The following is a 21,517-nucleotide window of genomic DNA, read 5'->3' as shown; positions in this document are numbered from 1 at the left end:
CGGGGGTGGGGGGAGGGAAGAAAGAATGGGGGAAAAATTGTAAAACTCAAAATAAATAAAATCTTTCTAAAAAAATGTCAGAGGTAACAAAATCAAAAAAATAAAATGAGTTTGCAATGAAAAATTGTTCCAACAAACCTGAGAGACCTGTCAGGGAAAATTTATCCACATTCCGAGAAAAAATTATGAAGTCTGATTACATACTAAATTCACTTTAAAATTTCCTTTCTCATGGTACCCCCCCCCCTTAGTTCCAATTCCTCTTTCACAAAATGGCTAATACAGACACGTAAAACATAATTGTACATATACAACTTTGACCAGATTTTTTGCTGCCATGAGGAGGGTAGAGAGGGTGATAGAAAAACTGTAGAAATCATAAACTTGCAAATGAATGAATATTGTAAACTACTTTTGCATGTAATTGGGAAAAAATAAAATTTAAAATCTAAAAAAAAAAAAAAAAAAAAACTGTTCCAAATCTAAGTTCCCTCCATCAGATTGGAAATGCTGTCCATCTTGGAACATAATGCATTGTTGCTAGAAGTTGAATGTGGGGGCAGCTAGGTGGCACAGTGGATAGAGCACTGGTCCTGGGGTCAGGAGTACCTGAGTTCAAATCTGACCTCAGACACTTAATATTATTAGCTGTGTGGCCTTAGGCAAGCCACTTAACCCCATTGCCTTGCAAAAACCTAAAAAAAAAAAAAAAGTTGAATGTGTTCAACCATTCTTGAAAGTCTTTTAGAACTATATGCAAAAAAAAAAAATCAGTAAATTGTGCATGACCTTTGACCAAGATCATGACTAGGACTATAAGTCAAAAAAGATAAAAGAAAAAGGAAAAGAACTTTTACGTACAAAACACTTAAAAGCAGCTCTCTGAATTATAGCAAAGATTTGAAAACTAAGATACCCATCGTTAGGGAAGGCAAAGCAAATGGTATATGAACACAATGGAATATTATCATTTTCTTAAAAATTGCTTTAAATGGACTGTTTTAGAGAAACCAAAGACTTGTATGAACTGATGCAGTTAAGTAAACAGAAGAGAACTGATACTGATCCTGTGAGCAACTTTGAAAGACTTAATTTTGATCATTATACCACCAATTGTTTCCAAAGAGCCAGTGACAAAAATATAAAACTTACCTCCTGATTCAGAAAAATGGACTAAAGGCAACGGAATGAGACATACATTTTTTAGTCATGGATAATATTGGAATTTATTTTACTTGATTAATACTATTTTTTTCACAAGTCTTCCCCCACCCCCAAAAGGTGGGGGATGATTGCCAGGAAGTAAGGGTTAACAAAAATTAAAAATGCAATGTTAAGATCTGAAGGGAAAAAGGAAATACAGATAATGCTGAATTTTAATAAGTATGTGATGTCTATTAAGGCATATCCACATTGGTTGTCTAAATCCAATTATCAGAGTACAATGGATAGCTATCTTTAGACTCTTGCCCACTCCACTCCAGGAGAAACCAAGGGGAGCCTGACCCAGAATCATATCTGTCCCCTAAATATTGCTGTTCCAAAATTGCGCTTCTCCGGTCAGGATAGTCTAATAATACAAAATATTCCAAGTTTGAAACCTAGTTTACATATATCTAAGAAGGAAGCTATATATAATAGCAATGTGCAGTTGCATGTTTCTATTCTACTTTGCACATGGAAATGCTTATTTTATTTTGTGTTAAGTTCGGAAAAGCAAAACAAATAAAATTTCATGTGATTATTTAACTAGATGACCTTTAAAAGATCTAGCTCTAAAAATAAATGATCCTACATCTAGAAGATATCCTTGATGAAAATGAGCCAGGATACAGATTTTCATATAATTTGCTACAGTAGACAACTTCAGTCACACAAATTACAAAGATACAACAAATAGAGAGAAAAATGGCAGAACTGGGATTTAGGGTTCTGGGAATTCCAGGTCTTTTGATTATCCAGTGCCCTTCCCACTGTGACAGTGTCAAGTTAAAACTCCATTATAATTATGACCAAGTTTGGCCCAAAGAGTTGAAAAAAACTTATTCCTTCTCTTGATAGAGGTAGGCATCTAGAAGTGTGGTATATTACATATACCATTAGACTTGCTTGATATAATTATTTTACTGAATGGTTCCCCCCCCCCTATTTTTTTGTTACCAGGGTCAGTTCTTGGGAGAGCAGAGGGAAGCAAATACTTAAAAAATTAAAGTAATATAAAAACAAAAAGTAAACAATTTTTTTCAAGTTAAAAGCCTTAGATGCAAACACTAGTAGCACATTTTTATCTATAAGGAATGGCTCTCTGAAAGGATTTTCAAAGATTTTAAGTCAAACATACCTTTTCCTTTAAAAAGTTTTTATAAGGCAATGGGTTGAGTGACTTGCTCAAGGTCACACAGCTAGGTAATTATCAAGTATCTGAGGTCAAACTTGAACTCAGGTCCTTCTGCCTCAAGGGCCAGTGCCACCTAGCTGTCCCAAACCATACCTTTTCAAAAATCATCTAACAAGAAAACATAAATATGATTATAATATAGATTAAATCTATTAAGAGAAAAATTCATGCTAAAGTTGACAATTTCAAAAGCACTAGGGGATTAATTTTTAGGATATCTCAGAGGGGAAGATACCAAGAGGGGTTGGGGGGGGGGAGAAAAGGTGGGAGAAGAGAATTTCAATTAGTAGCAACTATAGGGGAAAAAAAGCAATCATCCAGTCATAAAACTTACCCTATATGCCTCCATTCTCATCTAAATTCTATGTAGGAAAGATCTATGGATGAAGCGTCAAAATGCAATAGAAAGAGTATGGAATTTGGATATAGGAGGCCTAGCCCTCTGGGTTTGTTTTTTTCATCTATAAAATGGTGTTGGAAAAAATAAATTCTTAAGGGCCTATATTCTGAAGGTATCCTTAATAAAATTATACAGTAGGAATAAACTAGGTTTCAGAGATTTACTACAGTAGACAAAGCCTTCAAAACTAAACTATCCAGGTTATGTATTAATTATCATAGAAACTACTTTGATGGAAGCATTGATCTAATCTTCTGTAATTATTGCAGCAAGGCACAAATGGGAAACATCAAAGTCTTCAATCTAAAACTGATAGGATATAGGTAATATAAGATCTTGCTCCATTTCTTTTTTGATTATAAAAAAGCATCTGATATAATAGGGCAAAAATGTAGATACTCTCATTCAAAAAAAGGATATCCAGGTTATGTATTAATATCATAGAAACTACTTTGATGGAAGCATTGACAAGTATAACTTTTATTTAATCTTCTGTAATTATTGAAGCAAGGAAATGCAAGGTTGTTGTTCAAAGATGTTGCACTAATTGAGACAGCTAGGTAACATAGTGGGTAGAGCATGGTCCTGGAGTCAGGAGAACCTGATTTCAAATTTGACCTCAGATAATATTTAGCTGTGTGACCTTGGGCATGTCATTTAAATCCATTGCCTTGCAAAACCAAAAATAAAAATGACTGGATTATTATTCTAAGCATAGATAGTACTTTATCATCCTTAAGCAGTAAAATAGAGTGAGGTTTATTATTATTATCATTGTCATTTTAAAGACAAGTTCAGGGGTGGCTAGGTGGCGCAGTGGATAAAGCACCAGCCCCTGGAGTCAGGAGTACCTGAGTTCAAATCCGGTCTCAGACACTGAATAATTTACCTAGCTGTGTGGCCTTGGGCAAGCCACCTAACCCTATTTGCCTTGCAAAAACCTAAAAAAAATAAAATAAATTTAAAAAAATAAAATAAAGACAAGTTCACTGAAGAGATTCGGAATGGCAAAAAATAAAGTATCAAATTTAGCCAAAACTCATCATGTATTTAAAAATTATACATAAATTGCTTCATTTTTAAAACATCTTTACTGATAATACCTTGTTTCAGAATAAGAAAAGAACAAGTTGATTTGTAAAGCACACATCACACAATCTCAAAATTGGAAGGGATCCCAGAGGTCATCTAATTTAACCTATGCCTGAAAACTGCTACAACTTATTGAACAAGTGGTTATTTGGTCCTAATTAAAGATCTTAACCTCCTAGAGTAGTTCACTCCACTTTTAAAATAGCTTTGTTAGAAAGCTTTTCTTTATATTAACCTATCCATTCCTACTTATGTCCTTTGAATCCAAGCAAAACAAGTCAGTTTCCACTACCATGACAGTTTTTCAAATTCAAGAGAACTACACAACCACACTATCCACTCTCCTTCTCTCCCAATCTTTTCTTATTTAAGCTAAATGCTCTCAATTCTCAACTAATTCTCATAAAGTATCATTTTGAGGCCTTTAAACCCCCTCCAGCTAAAACAAAGTTCTTCATAAAATCTAACATCTAGAATGGCACATCGGATTACAGATTATGATTTGCCCTAGGGAAGAATATATAGATGCTGTCAGTCCTAAATTGATTCTATTTGAACATGTACAATTCAAATAGAAAATTAAAAAAATGTTCCAAGTCACTAATAAGACAAAGGAAATCAGAAATGATAACATTTTACTTCACACTCGTCATTTCAACAAAGATAATAAAAAAATAGAAATAAGTCAATTTGAGAGACTTGGATGATTAAGTACACTAATTCACTGTTGGTGGGCTCTGTTCAAAGCTGACCAAAAAATTAAGACAATTGTAAAATTCTATATCTGTTTCTTAGGCTTCTCCCCTGATTGTTCACAGTGAGATAATTTATAATCACAGAGCAGAAAATTATCTTAAAATAATCAAATCTTCAACTTCTAAGAACCAAGAACATTTTTTATTTCTTAAAAGGAAATGCAATTAAGTTTAGCTAATTTCCAATTGCGTTCTACATAATTTTGTGGGCTTATGTGAAAAAAATTCAATTTCATTATTTATATTTAATATTAGAACAGCTCTACCAATAAACCCATAGATTCAAGGAATCATTTCAGAATTTTTGAATGATTCAGTTTACTCACATTTTAAATGTCATAAAAATAAAGCTTAAGAGGGATTATTTTTTAAAAATTTGCTTACTAATTCCTTTGATGATCAATTTTTGTGCCAAAATTGAAGATATAACTCTGAGACACTGCTCAATCATATAAAATGCCTAAGCAAATTAAATCATTTTAGAGAAATCCTGCTTTAAATAAGATAAAAATATAAATGATAAAATATATTAAATTCAGTTTCAATCACAGAAAACCTAATATGTCCCTTTTTTCAATGTAAATGATTTTTTCCAATCTACACTGTTATTTCCTAAACAAATGTTTGAAAACAAAATAAAATTAAACTAACCATTTCTGCTTCAGGCAATCTTTCTTTACAGTTGCCTTAATTTCTGTTACTGTTTTTAATGAAGATCTTAAAGTGACTTTTTTTGTTGTGTTATAATTGTTTTTGAGAATCACATTAGCATTACATTGAGAGCAGTACAATACTACTTCTACTGGTTACTATAATAGTAGAAATATGAAGTCAATTGTTTTTTTAAGATGCGCTTATCCCTCCCATCCATATCATATACAATTGTTGAAATAGAGCAGAAGAGGCATTAAAGTGACTGGGAATAAATATAACCAGACTCCTAACTTTATTCAATGATCTTAATATGAACCACATCAATTTAGATTTTAAAAAGAAAAGAGTTGAGGATTGAATATGTTAAATCATTAAGTTATGGGTAAAGAGTTTAATAGCATTTAGTGCAAAATAGATAAGCTATAACAATTTAACATTTCACCTATCGCAAAAACATTAAGAAATGAAAAGACATATGACAATCTTCACTAGAACAATGGGCAGACCAATATTATTAAAACTATGTTCTTAGTTTTACCTTAAGAGTTATTATTTCCAGAGAATGAGGCTGTTACATTTTAATCATTTTGAGGATAACGGATATAAATCCATCCAGACAGAACATTACCACTTAAAAATGAATAACCATTAAACATTTTGCCTACAATAAATATAATTTATATTTAGATTAACAGGCACCAATCTGAGAGCAGGGAAAAAAACCAAAACCTTTTGTTCAACTAAAAAATAAATCATACTCAAGAGGACATGGTGGTATTTCTGAATTGTATGACATATCCTTAATATTTATCTTCAAGTATCACCCAACTTCTCAACTAGCTATCTAGAAGCATCACCAGGATACAAACTAGACCCTAGACCTTCAACCATAAAAATAAACGGCAAAGAACAAACCTTAATTTAAGAGAAAAATTACATTATATATTCTCTTAATACTCAGTTCAATAAAATAATTACCAATTTATTAAAGGTTAGATGAACTATACATATGTAAACTGTTAGAGCTGAAAAAATTTGAAATTTTAAAAAGCAAAATCACTCCTCTGAAAGTATTTGAAATATTTCATTTCTGGTGGCAAATCTAATGCTAACAAGTATTTTATTTCCCTGCTCTTCCCCCACTTCTTTCCCCTTTGCATTCATCCAGCAAATATTTTCTAAGACCAAATGTAGTCACCATATTCCAGACATGAAACACTGACACTGCTTCTTGGTAAACAAGAGAGACACAGAACTGTCCAAGTCTACAACTCTGCTCCTAAAGTGTTGCACAGGCTAAATGATGTGAAGAATAAAAGGGGAGGGAGAAGGAGAGGAAAGAATCAATGGCCCTTGTAGATGCAGGCAGAGTACTCCTGAGAGTCCTTAAGAATTTGTTGATGTAATCCTGAAGAAAGTTCCAGCAGTTCTGCAGAAAAGTATTAGAGAATAAGTCTTTGATTGATAATTTTTCTATTTATTTCTGCCAAGGCGACTGAAAATACGAAAGCCTTTTCATCAGAAAGGTTAGCATAGATGTCAACTTCCTTTTCCTGTCTCTCTGTTAAAAGAAAAAAAGTTAAATCATCATTATGTTTAGTGTTAAATTCATTAATTACAATTGAGACAGTCCCTTAAAGTCCTAGTTGAGAAGTTGTAAAATCTTTTGTTATTAATGTTATATTCTAGAGCTGAAGTTTCAATTAAAGAATTATCATATAATAATGAATAATTAAAATATTTGATTATTTTCTGAAACCAGTTTTGAAAATATGTGAAAATTCTAAACTTAGGGCCCTTAACCTAATGGACCATGAACACATACTAAAAATCATAACATATTCTCTACCAAAACTAAAATATCTTTCTCCTCAAATTAATATGAACTCTATCCAAGGTCTTAAATTAAGATAGATTTCATCTTCTCAAAATGATGGATGGTCCTCTCTAACAAGGAGAACTTCAAAATTACATTAACTATTTGTCAGTTCACAATTATTGAAAATTAAATTTAAATTATAAAATAAGGTATGTCAGTCTAGTTGATGTAACTAAGATAATATATGTACAACACTTTGAAAACTTTAAAGAGCTCCTTAAATATTGGTTTTATTGTTCAAGTTCCAAAGCACCCCCCCATCACCACTATCCTCATTCTCTAAATCCTTTGCTTCAAAGAATTTCAATTTTTTTGGAAGAGTAGCAGTATATACTGCATTTGTTTAAATACTTAATTCTGAAACAATTATGATAACAACAGCAGCTAGTATTTATATAGCACCTTAAGGTTTGAAAATCAATTTACAGATATTATCCATCCCACAATCCTGTGAGGCAGAAGTAATAATTACCCTCATTTTACAGATGAAGAAACTGAGGCAAAAAGTTTCCAGTTAAGTGACTTGTCTTGAGTCACATAGCTAATAAGTGTCTATGGCTAAATTTGAACTCAAGTTTTCTTGATTCTAGGTCCAACACACTATATACTGTACAGCCTACCTACCAAGAAGGTATTTCAATTTTCCAAATGTAGTAGTAAATTTTGTACTAAAATTATAATGAATAATTATGAATCTGCCAGAATTTCAGAGCTATATAACTAAAAGTACTAAAACCACACAACAAACCAAAATGTAGAATTCATTTAGATATTTTTTTTTGAGTCAAAGTTATCAATTCTATTATGACAGTTAACTAAACACTGTGGTAATAAATTTAACAGCCCGAAAAGTATGTTTTAACTATCCTTTCTAAAATAGTTTAAACATAAAGGATCCTTTAAAAATATTTATATTTTTCAAATAAGACTTTAAGCTTTATTTAACTTATACATGTTAAAATGAACTACCCCTAAAACTTTTTAAAAAGGAAACTGTGATTTACAATTAGGGTTCCAAAATGTTTAAAGATAGAAAATTTAGGCCTATAGGCTAAAAGCCAAAGTAAATGAACTGACTAGGCAGTAAATATCATTAAAGAATTTATGAAATACCAATTATAATATTCAGAAACAGCATACATTTTCACAAAACTATCTTTTCCAGCATGTTTCCAATTATATTCAATAATAAATTAAATGGGTTTATTTTACTTGCTTGTCTTTTTTTAATCTAAATACAAATATAAAAAGCATTTAATTCACTCAAAAAAATTAGTTTTTCTTTAAAAAGTGCTTCTATTTGGAAAACTTAAAATATCCCCCAAATCTTTCATTTTCAAATATTCACTCCTTTTTTTTAAGAGCATCAAGTAAAAGTTAAGAGTTTAGATACATCAAAGTTCCTAATACTACACAGATATTCACTTCATTGACTTTAAAAGTGACTTAGTTTCCTCCTTCCCCTTTTCATACCTACTCTCAGATGCTTCCCTAGTTTGTCTGTTCTTTGGGACATAATTTCTTTTTATAACAAAAGGGGGTCACTTTATTTTCTGTATCAAATAGTATATCCCTTTCTTTGTTGAGTTTGCTACTCTATTACACATTTCTTAACCTTAACAGCCCTTTCCTCCCAACAGTCATTCCTTCAGACAAGATGCACATTCTGCTTCAGTGTTTTATTCAACTGTCTAAAAAGCAAAAGAAATAAATACCAATAAAAGTACCCAAGGAATATGCAAGCATCTAAGTAATGGCTCCCTAAAATACAATTAAGTGAATCAAAACTTTTCTAAAAACTTCACTGCTAAAAACTAGTACTATTTAACGAACACCTGAAAAATATTACAAAATAACCAAGAGAGAGATAGCAAAGATAATTAAGATAGTTTATCAAAGTCTGAAACAGCTAAAAAATATTCATGAACATAGGAACTTTACCATACACACTCAGTGGTATGGAAAAACCAATTTCTATGTTTAAAAATGAGAATTTTATAGTCAATACTCTTTCTCTTACCTCTTGGTAAGAGTATACCATTCTTCTTATAATATAGTAAGAAATTTGAAATCTATACTAAAGGTATAGCTTCATCTTGCCAAATAATTTTTTGATAAAACATTTTAAAAATTAATTTTATTTCACTGTTGTTTTATAGCACCTATAATTATACTTTCATATTATGTTATGTATAATTACACTTTCACATTCTATTAATAGTCGTGTATATTTTATTTATTTTATTAAACTCTCCATGAGAAGAATATCTTTATTTTTTCCATATCTAACACACACAATGTTTTACCAAAAAAAAAAAAAACACAGGGATTCACTGAATTATTAAATGAAAAAGTGAATTTTTAAAACACACATAAATTAAAAACAAAGCTATTGATCAGGCAGGCTGTTTCTCTGAAAGTAAAAACCAGCTTTTGATTAAGCAGAAAATACTTTTTCAAAAGGTGCCTCTAATTTAATTATCACAACAATCTAAAGAATTAGAAGTTCAAAGCCTCATTCTGAAAAACATACTAAACAGAATTCTTTTTTTTTTAATCTCATACAACAATGGTTCTTCTAAACAACAACCAGAATTCAGGTGAGATCTTATTAAAAAAAAAAAAAGTTCACTCCTCACCCTTCTTGGCAAGGGTGTATAGATAGACCTGGAACTCAAAACAAAGTCAGGCTTGATTAAAGTGCTTTTTTTGATGAATTAAGAGTTTTTGTTGTTTTAAGGGGATGGTTCCCTACAAGGGGGCTATATAGAGAAATAAAAGATGTGAAAATAAAAAAATATATATCAATAAAAATTAATTTTCAAAAGATCTATTTAACTTTATTTTGTTAAGCTACATGCAAAAATATTCCAAACATTTCAAACAGAATATTTAGCACTTTTCATACATTAATTGTTCCCTGTACTTGAAAAAAACAATAAAAATCAGATTTGTGAGGTGCACAAAATTTTCCATGTCTTCATTTTTAGCAAGGGAAAAAAATCTCTATTGATTTTATAAGAGCTATATAATGATTATGGGAACCTGGAATCTACAGACTTAAGCCAATTTTGTAGTCTGATTTATTAAGAAAAATTAAATTTAACAGATTCACTATTTTCTTAAATTCAAGTGATCAATACCAGAGTCATACTGTTTCTTGGCTGCTATTTAGTGATACTAAAAGAATTTAATACATAAATAAAAAACCAAACTTTACTCCAGTAAAGTTTGATCTGGACATACCTCTTTCTTCCTCATGTTTTTTGGCAGATGCACTTTTGGGTCTTCCTCTTCCTCGTCTGATATGATCTGATTGGCTGCTACTTCGAGACCTTTTTCTGTTTTCCAAATCTTTATTTACTGTAGAATTAATCTTCTCTCTCCTAACTCTCTCTGTTCGTCTTCTCTTGGCATCATGCTTATTTTCTGCACGGATGAACAAAAGTCACAAATTTGAAGGCTATCAAGGCTAAATGTTTGCCTTGAATTTCATTATTCTTTTCTAATAATCAAATTTCTACAAGGCAGTAGATATCCTTGCCTAGAGTGTTTCAAAAGATTCTAAGTATGAAACAATAGGCATGGTCTTCCTGTTAAGAAAACACTCATTTTATTACCGAACATGATCATGCTTAAGATAGAAGAAATCTTTTCTTTACCAGTTTAAATCCAATCTCCCTATAAGGCAGCAAAAATTTCCACCTTCCTCTCCCCAAATCTAAAAAAGTAGAGGTGGAAAGGAGGCAAAGACAAGAACTTTTCCCATCTCCCTTTTTCTCCCTACCTTCAGGTATGGGTCAAAATATGAACACCTTCCAATTCAGAAGCAAGGTAAACCTTAAGTATAATAGTGAATGATCATGTTTCTCAATACTAGTAACACACAAATAAGTAATTTCATTTCAGTCCCTGAAGAAGTATTTTTCATAAAAACAATAAGCTACTTTTCCCTGTCAGTCTTCACTTAAATGACAGGTGATATTTTACCACCAAAATTAATATTAATTTTAATATTGAAAAGGAAAACATGACAATTTTGCACATATATTTTAAATGTGCCCAGGTACAAAGTAATTTTTTCATGTAAAGGTACAAGGGATTCTTTTATCCTAATTTCTAATGAAAAAATAAAATTACTTTGAGGTAATATAAAATGATCTAAACCACTTTATTTCAGCATTCACTGAGTCTCTGATAAGATTCCTATTACAGTATATATGAAGTTCAAGTCTTAGAACAAAAAAATCATTCTCTGTTCTAAGAGAAATGGTTTACTTATTCTAATAATAATAATGATCCTATTTGCTAACAAATTATTCAAACTAATCATCATAAAATACATTTTTAGACAAGAAAATGCAATAAAGATAATTTCACAAGAGGGAAAAACAAGTAGGAAAGAAAAACTAATTTAGCTTTCACTGGAATGTATCTAAGAAAAGTAATTCTCATATCAATACATAAAAAGAAAGAAAGAAAATTTTGTTCCATTTATTATACAATGACCAAGAAGTTTAGAAACTCTCAAGGAAAAGAAACTGGAGATGGATTAAGAGAAAGAAGGCAAATTTGGCTGGATCATAGAGTACAGAAGGTGGAGACCAAGTTACCTAAGACTTCAAAAGTTAAGTAAAGGAAGCAATAGAAAGTGAAAAATGTTAGTTGGGTAAGCTAGTCACATAGTCAGATATGTCCTTTAGGAAAATTATTTTTGCCAACAGTACACAGAATGGACTAGAATGGTGAAAGGCTTGAAGCTGGAAAACCAATTAGAAGGCTGTTGCAATAATTTAGATTAGTAGTGAAAAAAAGGCCTAAAGCAAGGTGGCAGCAGTATAAGAGAAGGAACTGCCTATGAGATATTGTAACTGTAGAAAGAGTAAGGTCCTATGACTCTTTTAACACTATATTGTTCTGGTTCTACTTCCTAGACCAATTTTTCCTCTACCTCCTTTTTTCACTATTCTTTACCCTGTATATATTCTCACTCCTCCCAGTTGCTCCCATAGGATCACTAGATGATTCCCATATTAAAAAAAAAAAAATCTTTCAGTCTCATATTTCTAAATATCCACTGCACCTCTCCAAAATAGATGTCTTATTCACGTCTTAACTTTTTGCCCTTAACTAGCTCCTTTATAAGCAATGACATTTTTGTCATTACTACAATTTGTCCAGCACTGCTCCCAATTTAGAAATCATTTTAAGTCTTTTATTTACTCTCCTTTAGCCTCTATATGTCCATCCTGTTATAATGGTGCCAAAAATTCTTTTTTTTTTCAAAATCTTGTATTTACGTTTCTCTTATTATTTAGCCCAAACCATACAGTCTAAGCCTTCTTCACTTTATAATTGGATTATTTCAACAATCACCTGGTTGAAATCTCTTCTAATCTCAGCTATACCAATGATAAAATAATCTTCTTATGTAAAGTACCACTTATTTCATGTCACACTCCTTCTCAGAAACCGGAACTACATGTCAAACCTAAACTCTTCTGTGTAGCTATTAAAATCTTTCATCATTTGTTTCCTCCTACTTAACCAACTTTATTTTCCACTACTCTACAACACTCACCTTCCATTCTAAATAAGTCAATTTTTTCAACTGGTTAAAAAGCAAATTATGGCCCCTCCCTAATCATTCTATCAAGTCTAAACCTCCTCTGCTTAGTTTTTAAGGCTTTCCATAATTTTGTCCCATCATCGTGTCAACTGTATTTTCCATGTCTCCTAACAACACTCACTTTCCACTCCAATAGGTTAGTCTCCTAAACAGTTTCTATTCATTACCTCCTCCGTGTCTTTGTTAATGTGGTTAATCTTGTCAGCAATTCTCTGTATCTTCTCTATTTATTCTTCGGTACCCATCCTATAAGGTCAAGCTCAATTTCTACCTCCTCAATAGAGTCTCCTCTATTTCAGCCTTCACTGATTTCTTCTCTTAAAACCTATGATGCAGTGCCAAGTATTGAAGTCAGTTCTACCATATAGGATAGTGATTTTCATCAGTCTGAGATGACAATCTATTTATCATCACAATGAAAGGGAGAGTAAGAGGTCCCACCAGAGCAAAAGAATGATATCAGATAATTTTACTGCCAGTTATGATTAATGGGAAAAATCATTTTCTAAAACACAAAATTTAAGATAAAAGTAATTCAAGGTAGATGAACCTTTCCAAGTAAAATTTGCCCTTTGGAGATGTACAATACTACCATGTTTTAAAGGTGCTTCAGACATCTCATTTTACAACATATCATAGAATTTCTTTAAATATCAGCTTCTCCATGTTCACATAAAATATCTTTTAAGAAAATTGTTGAACACAACTACATGGAGATCAAGAATGTTTACATTAATTAAAAAAAAAAAGCCCCTATTCCCTCTCCCTTTCCCTTGTTAGACTCTTTCAAAAAGAAAGGTGATCTTATGTGTTTATCCCTTGCATAGATAGTTTGGAGTTTAAATGAATTCAGTAATTAGCACTTTAAAATTTCTTATCAGCTATCAAAAACTAGTCATTTTTCTTCCACATTCATTAATTTTCAAACAAGAATGGGGGGGGATTTTTGGAAGACAATTTACCAGCACTGAGGGAGTTAACATTTAATAAAACTAGTATCAATACAACATATAGATCTTATAGAAAATAATCTATGTCAAAGAAACCCTTTAATTGATTTCTATATTTACAATAATTTCACCAATATTAAATCTGGATAAACGGACAAAGAGTAATTTATAATTTCTTTCACCAAACTGGAAATATTAGCAGAGTCTCAGTTACCTGCAGAAGATGGTGATTTCTCTGAGTGTTTTGCATTTAAGAGCTTTCTACTAATAAATATATAACCACAGGGGCACGATTTACATGCAACAGGAACCTGAAAAAAATGGAAACATATGTTTAAATTTTAAAACACAAGATTTTTCTCACATCCAAAAATTACTAAAGAGCAAACACTCAGGGAATTTTCTTTTCCCATAATATTTCCACTAATATCTGACAACTGAACATGGACTTTTCACCAAAAACTAATACCATATAAAAGAAATTAATCTAAACAAACCACAGTACTACCCTCAAAATGATTATAGCTAGAAAACTACAATTTCACATTGTAAAGAAACCCATTCTCTTGCTGTTATGCCTTTGATAGACTGAGTTTTAATACTGCTTTTTATTCACATATCTACGGAATGGTTTATAAAGCTTATATAAACACTTGGTCTAAAATTAAGCTAATTACAATTCTGGTGTAAGTATTTTTTTAAATTTGCTTAAGACTACCAAGCAAGATTATTTTTGGTTTCTATTTGAGAAAAAATTTTTTAACAAGTGAACTCTAAATAATTTAATTGCAGTTCTCTCAAAAATTTAATAGTTATTCAATGTAATGTGGTTCTTCAATAATGAAGTTGGATTAAGTGACTTCAGTACTTCAATAATCGACTCAAGTATTTGTTAAACTTTTTTTAAAAATTATCTCCTAGAAGCTTTAAAGGGAAAAAAAGAAAAAAGGGCTTTTCTCTTGAAAGGGTTGCTCCTTTCCCACTCAGCAAGTCTTTTACTGCAATGATCCATCTTAATAAATTCTTTCTTTTATATAAGGAAACTCAACAAACCCAATATTCAATAATACCACCAATTACTACAATAAAAGAGAAAGCCCAAATTTGACCTTTCAGGTTCAAAACATTCAAAATTTCCTTCAAATTTTTATTTTTAAGCTAATCATCTATATACTTATCAATAAATTATGAATTTCTTGGTGAATAGCATCCTATTTCAGAGCTGCTATATTTAAAGTTTTTCTTAACAAAGTTTTTAGTAAAATACTGGTTTTTTTCTCCTTAAGAAAAGAATGATCTCCTATAGGCCTCTGATGAAATAATCTATCAAATACAGCCAGCCAAGTCAGATAATATTCATTTGCTATTATAAAGTTAGTTATAAAAAGAGATCATCATATAACTTCCTACAGAAAAATTCTTAAAACTTTAAATGTTGATGCTAATATTAAATTTAGTGCTCTAGAAAATCAGGATTTTAACAAAATAATGAACCCCACCCCAAATATTACTTTTTGGTTAAGAGAATGGCTTCACCAATTCCTCACAGTCTACTTATTTTGTTTCAGTTTCCAAAGTACAGCTGGTAAATAAATTTTACAAGGAAAAAATGTTGTTCTTATTTTGTTTCCTTGATTAAAAAGTCAAGGCTATAAAATAACCACTTTACTGAGTGCTTCATTTAAATTCTGTCCTGCTAAGAGTCCTAACTTCTTTTTCCATGGAAGAAATTTAATGTTTGCTGTATGTCAAATGGAACATCACTTAAATGGAAAAAAGCTGCTCTATAAAAAAGTCTAAAGGAAAAACAGAAACACACATGAGTAAAGATACCAGAGAGCTGACAAGAATCTTCAATATACAAAATTGGCTCAGCAGACTATGTGGTTAATGGACGGGAAACACTTTGAGGATGAAAAGCATTATGGGTTTAAATGTTACAAGTTTAAATTTGTCTGTTTTGCATTTTCAGTATATGTTAGCAAAAATGATATGACAAAGAAAATGAAAACTTGTGCTTGTCGGTTTGCTCAGCCTTTGTACTTTAGCTATTTTTGTTGTGCAGGTTAAATAGTATGCATTCCTGAATTTACAGAAACCACATATGTGTATAATATATTAAAAAAGACAGTTTCAGATTGGGATTTTTAGTAATTTAGTAATTTCTATAATAAAAATGGAAAAGAACATTCTTGTGATACAACTCAATGCAATCAAAAAAAAAATCATACCATACTATTTTAATCTACTTAAAACAGAAAAAAAGCTTTGGCTTTTCAGAATTTACCTGCTCTAGAAAACACAGAAAATAAGACTATTTCAAATCAGAATTATTCACTCATTTAACATTGAGGACTATGAGACACACAGTTTAGGTAGGGCATTGTCCTAATAGAGCTTACATTTAAAGGAATAATATACAAAGCAAAGGATTACATGATAATACTAAAAATGTACATATTTTCTTCTGTAAGAAAGAATAGCATCTATATACTTCAATACAAATTTATTTTAATGAATTATTTTCCTTAGTTCTTAGCTCCTAAATGTAAATGAACAGATACACTAGTTTGTTTTTTTTTAAATGGCAGGTCTGATTTGGTCCTTCCCCTCTTACATCAAAGGCCACAACAAACAGTATACCATTTTGAAGCAGCAACAGTATTTCTGTGATTTGTCTTAAGAAATCCTAACAACACTATTTTGATTACTTATAAGGACTCAAGTCAAGTTCTCCTTAGAAAATTTTCTATTCCTTTCTCCAGTCAGGATATTAAAAACAGGTATGCTACTTTTTTCCTAAAACACTGCTCTTATGCCAAACAAAACATGTTAGAATTTGCAAAGACTTGTGCCCTACATAAGCAGGAACACATAATGCATACCACACGAATCTTAAACTTCTACACAATTAACCAGAACAAATGGAAACGATTTAATATGGAAATAACTTTTTTTGCAAAGGCAATAAAGCATGCCAAAATATGAGTCAGAATTTTATTAATATTCCCCCCTCCCCTGTTTTGTCCATTAAAAAAAATAGTAGGAACGGAAATTCTTTGCTCTGGAAACCATGAATGTAAAACTACTAAATCATTTGTCTGTAGATGATCTGCATACTGGTATGGCTGACAAATACCAGAACTACACAAACTGCTCAACCTTTCTCTGATCCTCATTTTTTACCAAGTGCCCATAATAGATCTTTAAAGAAAATATTCTAGAAGCACTCTTGTGCCCACAAGATTTCTCTTTAAAAAGATGTAATGTACCATATGTAGCTTTTAAAAGTTTCCAAGATTATAAAAAATAGCTACAAGAAAATTACTAAGGGCAAGAAATTTAAAAAAAAAATCTTCTTTTAAGACAAAAGAGGGAGTCATTCTGAAAATATTCCACAGCGGTACAAGTGAAAAGTACTACCTTTTATCATTCAATAAAAATCGTATAAAGTGATTAACCCTGTAATTCAGGAAATTTTTTTTATACCTAAGAAACTTTAAAACTCGAGTGGCATGATATAAAGGAATCCCCATTCAAAAATTAGAGATGTAAAGTCATTCATTCAATTTAGACTTCAAAATTCGCTGAAGCTCAGAGTTAAAGCGCCGCTGTTAAGGTGACCACCTAGGTGATCTTTGAGATACTTGAGCCCACCCCTAGCTAATTTTAAAACTGAACACAGCAACCCAAGGTGGAAAGACTTTATGATCAGTGTTGGGGGGCCTAGATTAAAGTAACAGACATTTGGCATTTATTCTAAGTACAGCAGCCAGTGGGAGTTAAATGTTCATTTTAGAAACCATCTGCATGGACAAAGACCAACCTGCCAGTCTATAAGCATCTTTTTCAGCAAAGGTGCCCTTCGGATCCCAAGGAGCCAGAAAGGCAAGCTACTGAAAAAGGGGGGTGCCCAGGGAAAAACACTACAGAGGTTAACTATTTACAGGCTGGGATGGGTTTGCTCCGTTTTGTATGTCTGTATGGGGCTGTTTGGGGTCGGGAACGCGGGTCTGGCGTCCGGGTGGGCTCGGTTACGGCCGGAGCTGGCCCCGAGCTCTGCCCGCTCAGTCCGCTTTCTGCGGGCCCTGCCCCCGGGCCGCTGCCCGGCCTGCGGCGGCTCCGGGGCACGGGGCTCCGGGCGCATCCCGCCGCCGGGCACCCCGGCATCGGGCACTGCTGCCCGGGCCACTCAGCGGGTCCGTCCTTTGCCTCGCGCCACCCCGCGAGGGGGAGGGGACGGGCTGCGGGGGGCGCAGACCCCGCCCGGCGGAGGGCAGACGCCCCTTCGGCGCTCGCCCGCGTGCCAAGCGTCCTGCCCCCCACCCCGGAGCCGGGGGGGCCCGCAGGGAGCCCCGACCCGTCCCCAGCCTCAACGGCCGCCGGCCAACCGCCGCGCGCGCCCCGCCTCCGGCCGCCCGCCCTGCCCGGCCCCGCCTCCGGCCGCCCGGCCCCCGAGGGGCGCCCACCTGTTGATCGCACTCCGGGCAGGATTTGGTGGCCATCTTCACTTTCTTGGCCCTAGTTGCGGACATGCTCCTCTCCGGGGCCGAGGCGGCGGCAGCTCCGCCCTCCTCCTCGGCAGCCCGGCCCGGCCTCAGCCCCGCCCCGCGCCTCCCGCCGGCTGCCCGGGCGGCCCGCGGGCTTCGGAAGGCGGGGGCGGAGCTCCGGGGCCTTCAGGCCGCGGGAAGCAGGGCCGGGCCCATGCCCGGCCGCCTCGCCTCGCCCCTCCCGGGGCCTCTCTCTGTGCCAGCGCCTCCGCTCCCTCCGCCCGCCCGCAAGACATGCAGCCGAGCCCGCCCGCGCGCACCCCGAGCCCTTGTGTCCCGACCGAGGGGGAGCACGGGGAGAGGGAGCCGGGGCCAGGGGAGCGCCGCGCCTGCGCAGGGCGGCGATGGGCGGGGCGCGGCGAGCCCGGGCCGCGCGGCGCCGGCGTGACACACGCCACGCCCCCTCCCCGGGCCCGACCCGCGGGCCCGCCGGGGGGTGGCTCAGCGCGAGCCCAGCCGGGCCAGCCAATCAGAGCACAAGGAGTTGACAGTTGGGCTCCGACCCCGCCCCTATTTCGGAAGGAGAAAGAAGCGGGAAGGCTTAGCTTAGAGTTGAAGGGCGGCCTGTGAGCACAGAGAAGAATTTAAGGTTCGAAACCCAACGTCCACCAATTGCTATGTGCATCAGCTTTTCTATCTGGAAAACCGGGTGTGGGTTAGCCATTTCAGAGATGGAGTGGACAGACGGCTTGATTTAGCTCCTGTCCCAAAAAAGATTAAAAATTCAAACTACCAGAATGATTTTCTCAAAATACAGATCTGATCATTCCCCAATAAACTGGAGTGGGTTAGCTGACATTTAAGACCCACATTGGACACTGCTCTTGCTTCAGGGGCTCCTCTGCTCAGCAAAATGGTCTTGCTGCACACAAGACCCCCTCTTTATTTCCCATGCCTTGAGTGCATTACCTCCTGGTCCTTGTTTTCTTTAAAAACTTGGCTTACTTTCTTTGAAAAACATTTTAATTTAATGAAACAAGCATTTCCAAAACTACCAAAAAAAAAAAGATGATTGTGTACATGAAACTGCAAGTATATTATAGATAATTTGCTATTCTTTTAAAAATATGATAGTTAACTTGTGAATTTTTTTCCCTTTTTTCCCCTCCCCTAAACAGTACCTTTTGCTGATCTTCCTAGATGTGGCTGATTCCACCATATCATCTTGTATTTTTGTACTTATTCTGCATTTTATTTATTAATGTATTATTTTACATTTATGAATTTATTCTGTATTTTATTTATATGTTTATATTTGTATAGGTTGTAGAATGTAAGCTTCTGGAGGGCAGCAGATATTACTTTTTTGTCTTTATATTCCCATATGCTGAGGCACAAAGGAGGTATCAACTGGGTGAAGCCTATCCCTCAAACTGAAGAGGAGGCCAAGCTGAATTAAAAGTAGAAAAGTTTTATTTGAGGAAAATCAAACCCTAGTACAAAGTATAAATTACCTAGTACAAAATATAAGAACTCCACAGCCTAGGAAAGGTAGTTTTGGAGAAAGTTAGGGTAAAGAGTAGACAGCTTTTCCCAGAAACAGGTAGGACATAAAAACTGGATGTTTCGTAGGATTGTCGATCAAAAGACTGGTTTAGGTTTGTGTGATGTGTGAAGCTCAACAAAGTCAGTCATCAAACATTCAAAAGCATCTGGGAGTAAGCAACACTGACTCCCTGCATATCCTATTGGTTCCTTTGGCAAACAGGTTTTCTCTGTGTTTAGAGCACCTGCTTGGTAGGATAACATAGAAAATAGACATTAATCTCAGGGATACTTTCACAAGTGTATATTGCAAATACCCACTGATTGATTTGAAAGTTACAAAGAAATATAAATACAAGAAATATAAAAACACAAGAATAACAATCTTTCACTTCAACTCTCAGGGCCTCAGTTTCTTCATCCATGAAAAAGAGGGCTTTGATGATCTTTAAGGTTCCTCCTAGGTCTAAGTTTTATATAATCCTATCATCTAAAACAAAGAAAGAATTACCAGAATATATTTTCTACCACCGCTATCACCTTAGTTCAGAATTTCATTACTTCTCACCTGAACTATTACAATGAGCTCCTTATCAGTTGGCCTAGTTCAAGTTTATCATCATTCTATTTCATCATCCAAATTAGATAACAAAATTATTTCCCCTAAGCAAAATTCTCATCACAGCACTTTCCTATTTAATAAAACACCAGTCTCTAGAATAATGTAAAATTTTCATTGTTTAGTTTTTAGAGTCTTTGACTACCTTGCTTACTACCTTTCAAGTTTTATTTGCTCCCCTTTCCACACTCTTAGGTCTAGCCTAACTGGCTTTTGAATTCTTTCCTTCATCTCTGCCTGATAGAAACCCTTACTTTCTTCAAAACCCAGCTTAAACTATACTTTCCTACATGATCATTCCTGATTCCCCCTCCTCCCTCCTTCAATGACTAGTACTCTACTTCCTTAAACTACCTTGCACTTGTTATGTAGAATAAATATTCTGCATGTGCTCATATTGAAGATGGGAAAATGAACTTCAGGGGAGGGGATTAAGGACAGAGCTGGGAGAAAAGGGCTTGGGAGAAAAGGGAGCTTAAAGTTCTATGTGGGTTCATTTGGGGAGAAGAAATCATTAACTCTAACTCAGGAGGATAAGAAAAGGCTTAAATTTTAATTGGCAGGTTGCACAAAAGGTTACAAGTTACTACAAAAAATTCATAAATTACTACATAAGGTTCACAGGTTAAGTTCTTTGGAGAAACAGCAAGATAGTGTCAGTATAAATAGTGGAGTTAAGTAAAGAAGAAAGTCACAAGCTGAGTTGGTGAGAATATCATGGACAGCCAAGAGGGAGAAACGAGTGTGAGAGGTTTTGGGGGGGATCTCGTTCCCCCAGAACAGGCTGCCTTCACAGGAAGACAAGCAAGCAGGGGATAAGTAGAGAAAAGGGACAGGGATCCCCAGAGCAGTCTATCCTCCAAAGTCAGAGGAATAGCTTAAAAGAGAAGTGAATTGAACTTTTAAGGAGGATATAGGGAGATGTAAGTGGGGGTGGGTAGCTCAAGAGAGGAGCTGGTATGCAGATAAGGGGTGACAGGTCAAAGACAATTCTTTCTGACTAAAATCCATTATTTTGTTGATGGTGGCTTTGTGCCTTGGGGCAGAGATTTACCAATCCTTGTCTGGGAGAGGCAAGGTTACTCTACTAAAATTTCTTTAACCTC

The 21,517-nt window shown here is 34.6% G+C and overlaps 1 protein-coding gene across 1 annotated transcript; it reads right to left on the bottom strand.

Annotated features, from left to right (window-relative positions):
• Positions 1-397: 397 nt before the first annotated feature.
• Positions 398-18,681, bottom strand: C1H16orf87 (chromosome 1 C16orf87 homolog). The gene is made up of 4 exons (XM_074211435.1): positions 18,227-18,681; positions 13,972-14,068; positions 10,425-10,607; positions 398-6,860 (listed from the first exon to the last, which is right to left on the bottom strand). The coding sequence occupies exons 1-4, from the start codon at positions 18,290-18,292 to the stop codon at positions 6,742-6,744; spliced, it is 465 nt and encodes a 154-aa protein (XP_074067536.1). The 5' UTR covers positions 18,293-18,681; the 3' UTR covers positions 398-6,741.
• Between the last annotated feature and the right edge of the window lie 2,836 nt (positions 18,682-21,517).

The sequence above is a fragment of the Macrotis lagotis genome, chromosome 1 (assembly GCF_037893015.1).
Source record: "Macrotis lagotis isolate mMagLag1 chromosome 1, bilby.v1.9.chrom.fasta, whole genome shotgun sequence".
NCBI classification, from domain to species: Eukaryota; Metazoa; Chordata; class Mammalia; order Peramelemorphia; family Peramelidae; genus Macrotis; species Macrotis lagotis.
Note: the sequence above shows the minus strand (reverse complement) of the source record. Positions and strands in the feature narration are given on the sequence as shown.

Excerpts from the sequence above, each read along its gene's own strand:
- C1H16orf87 (XM_074211435.1), bottom strand. The coding sequence starts at position 18,292 with ATGTCCGCAACTAGGGCCAAGAAAGTGAAGATGGCCACCAAATCCTGC. Across the intron at positions 14,069-18,226 it reads GCCCGGAGTGCGATCAACAG|GTTCCTGTTGCATGTAAATC; the intron begins GTGGGCGCCCCT and ends CATTTTTTTCAG. Across the intron at positions 6,861-10,424 it reads AAAACATGAGGAAGAAAGAG|AGAGACAGGAAAAGGAAGTT; the intron begins GTATGTCCAGAT and ends TTCTTTTAACAG.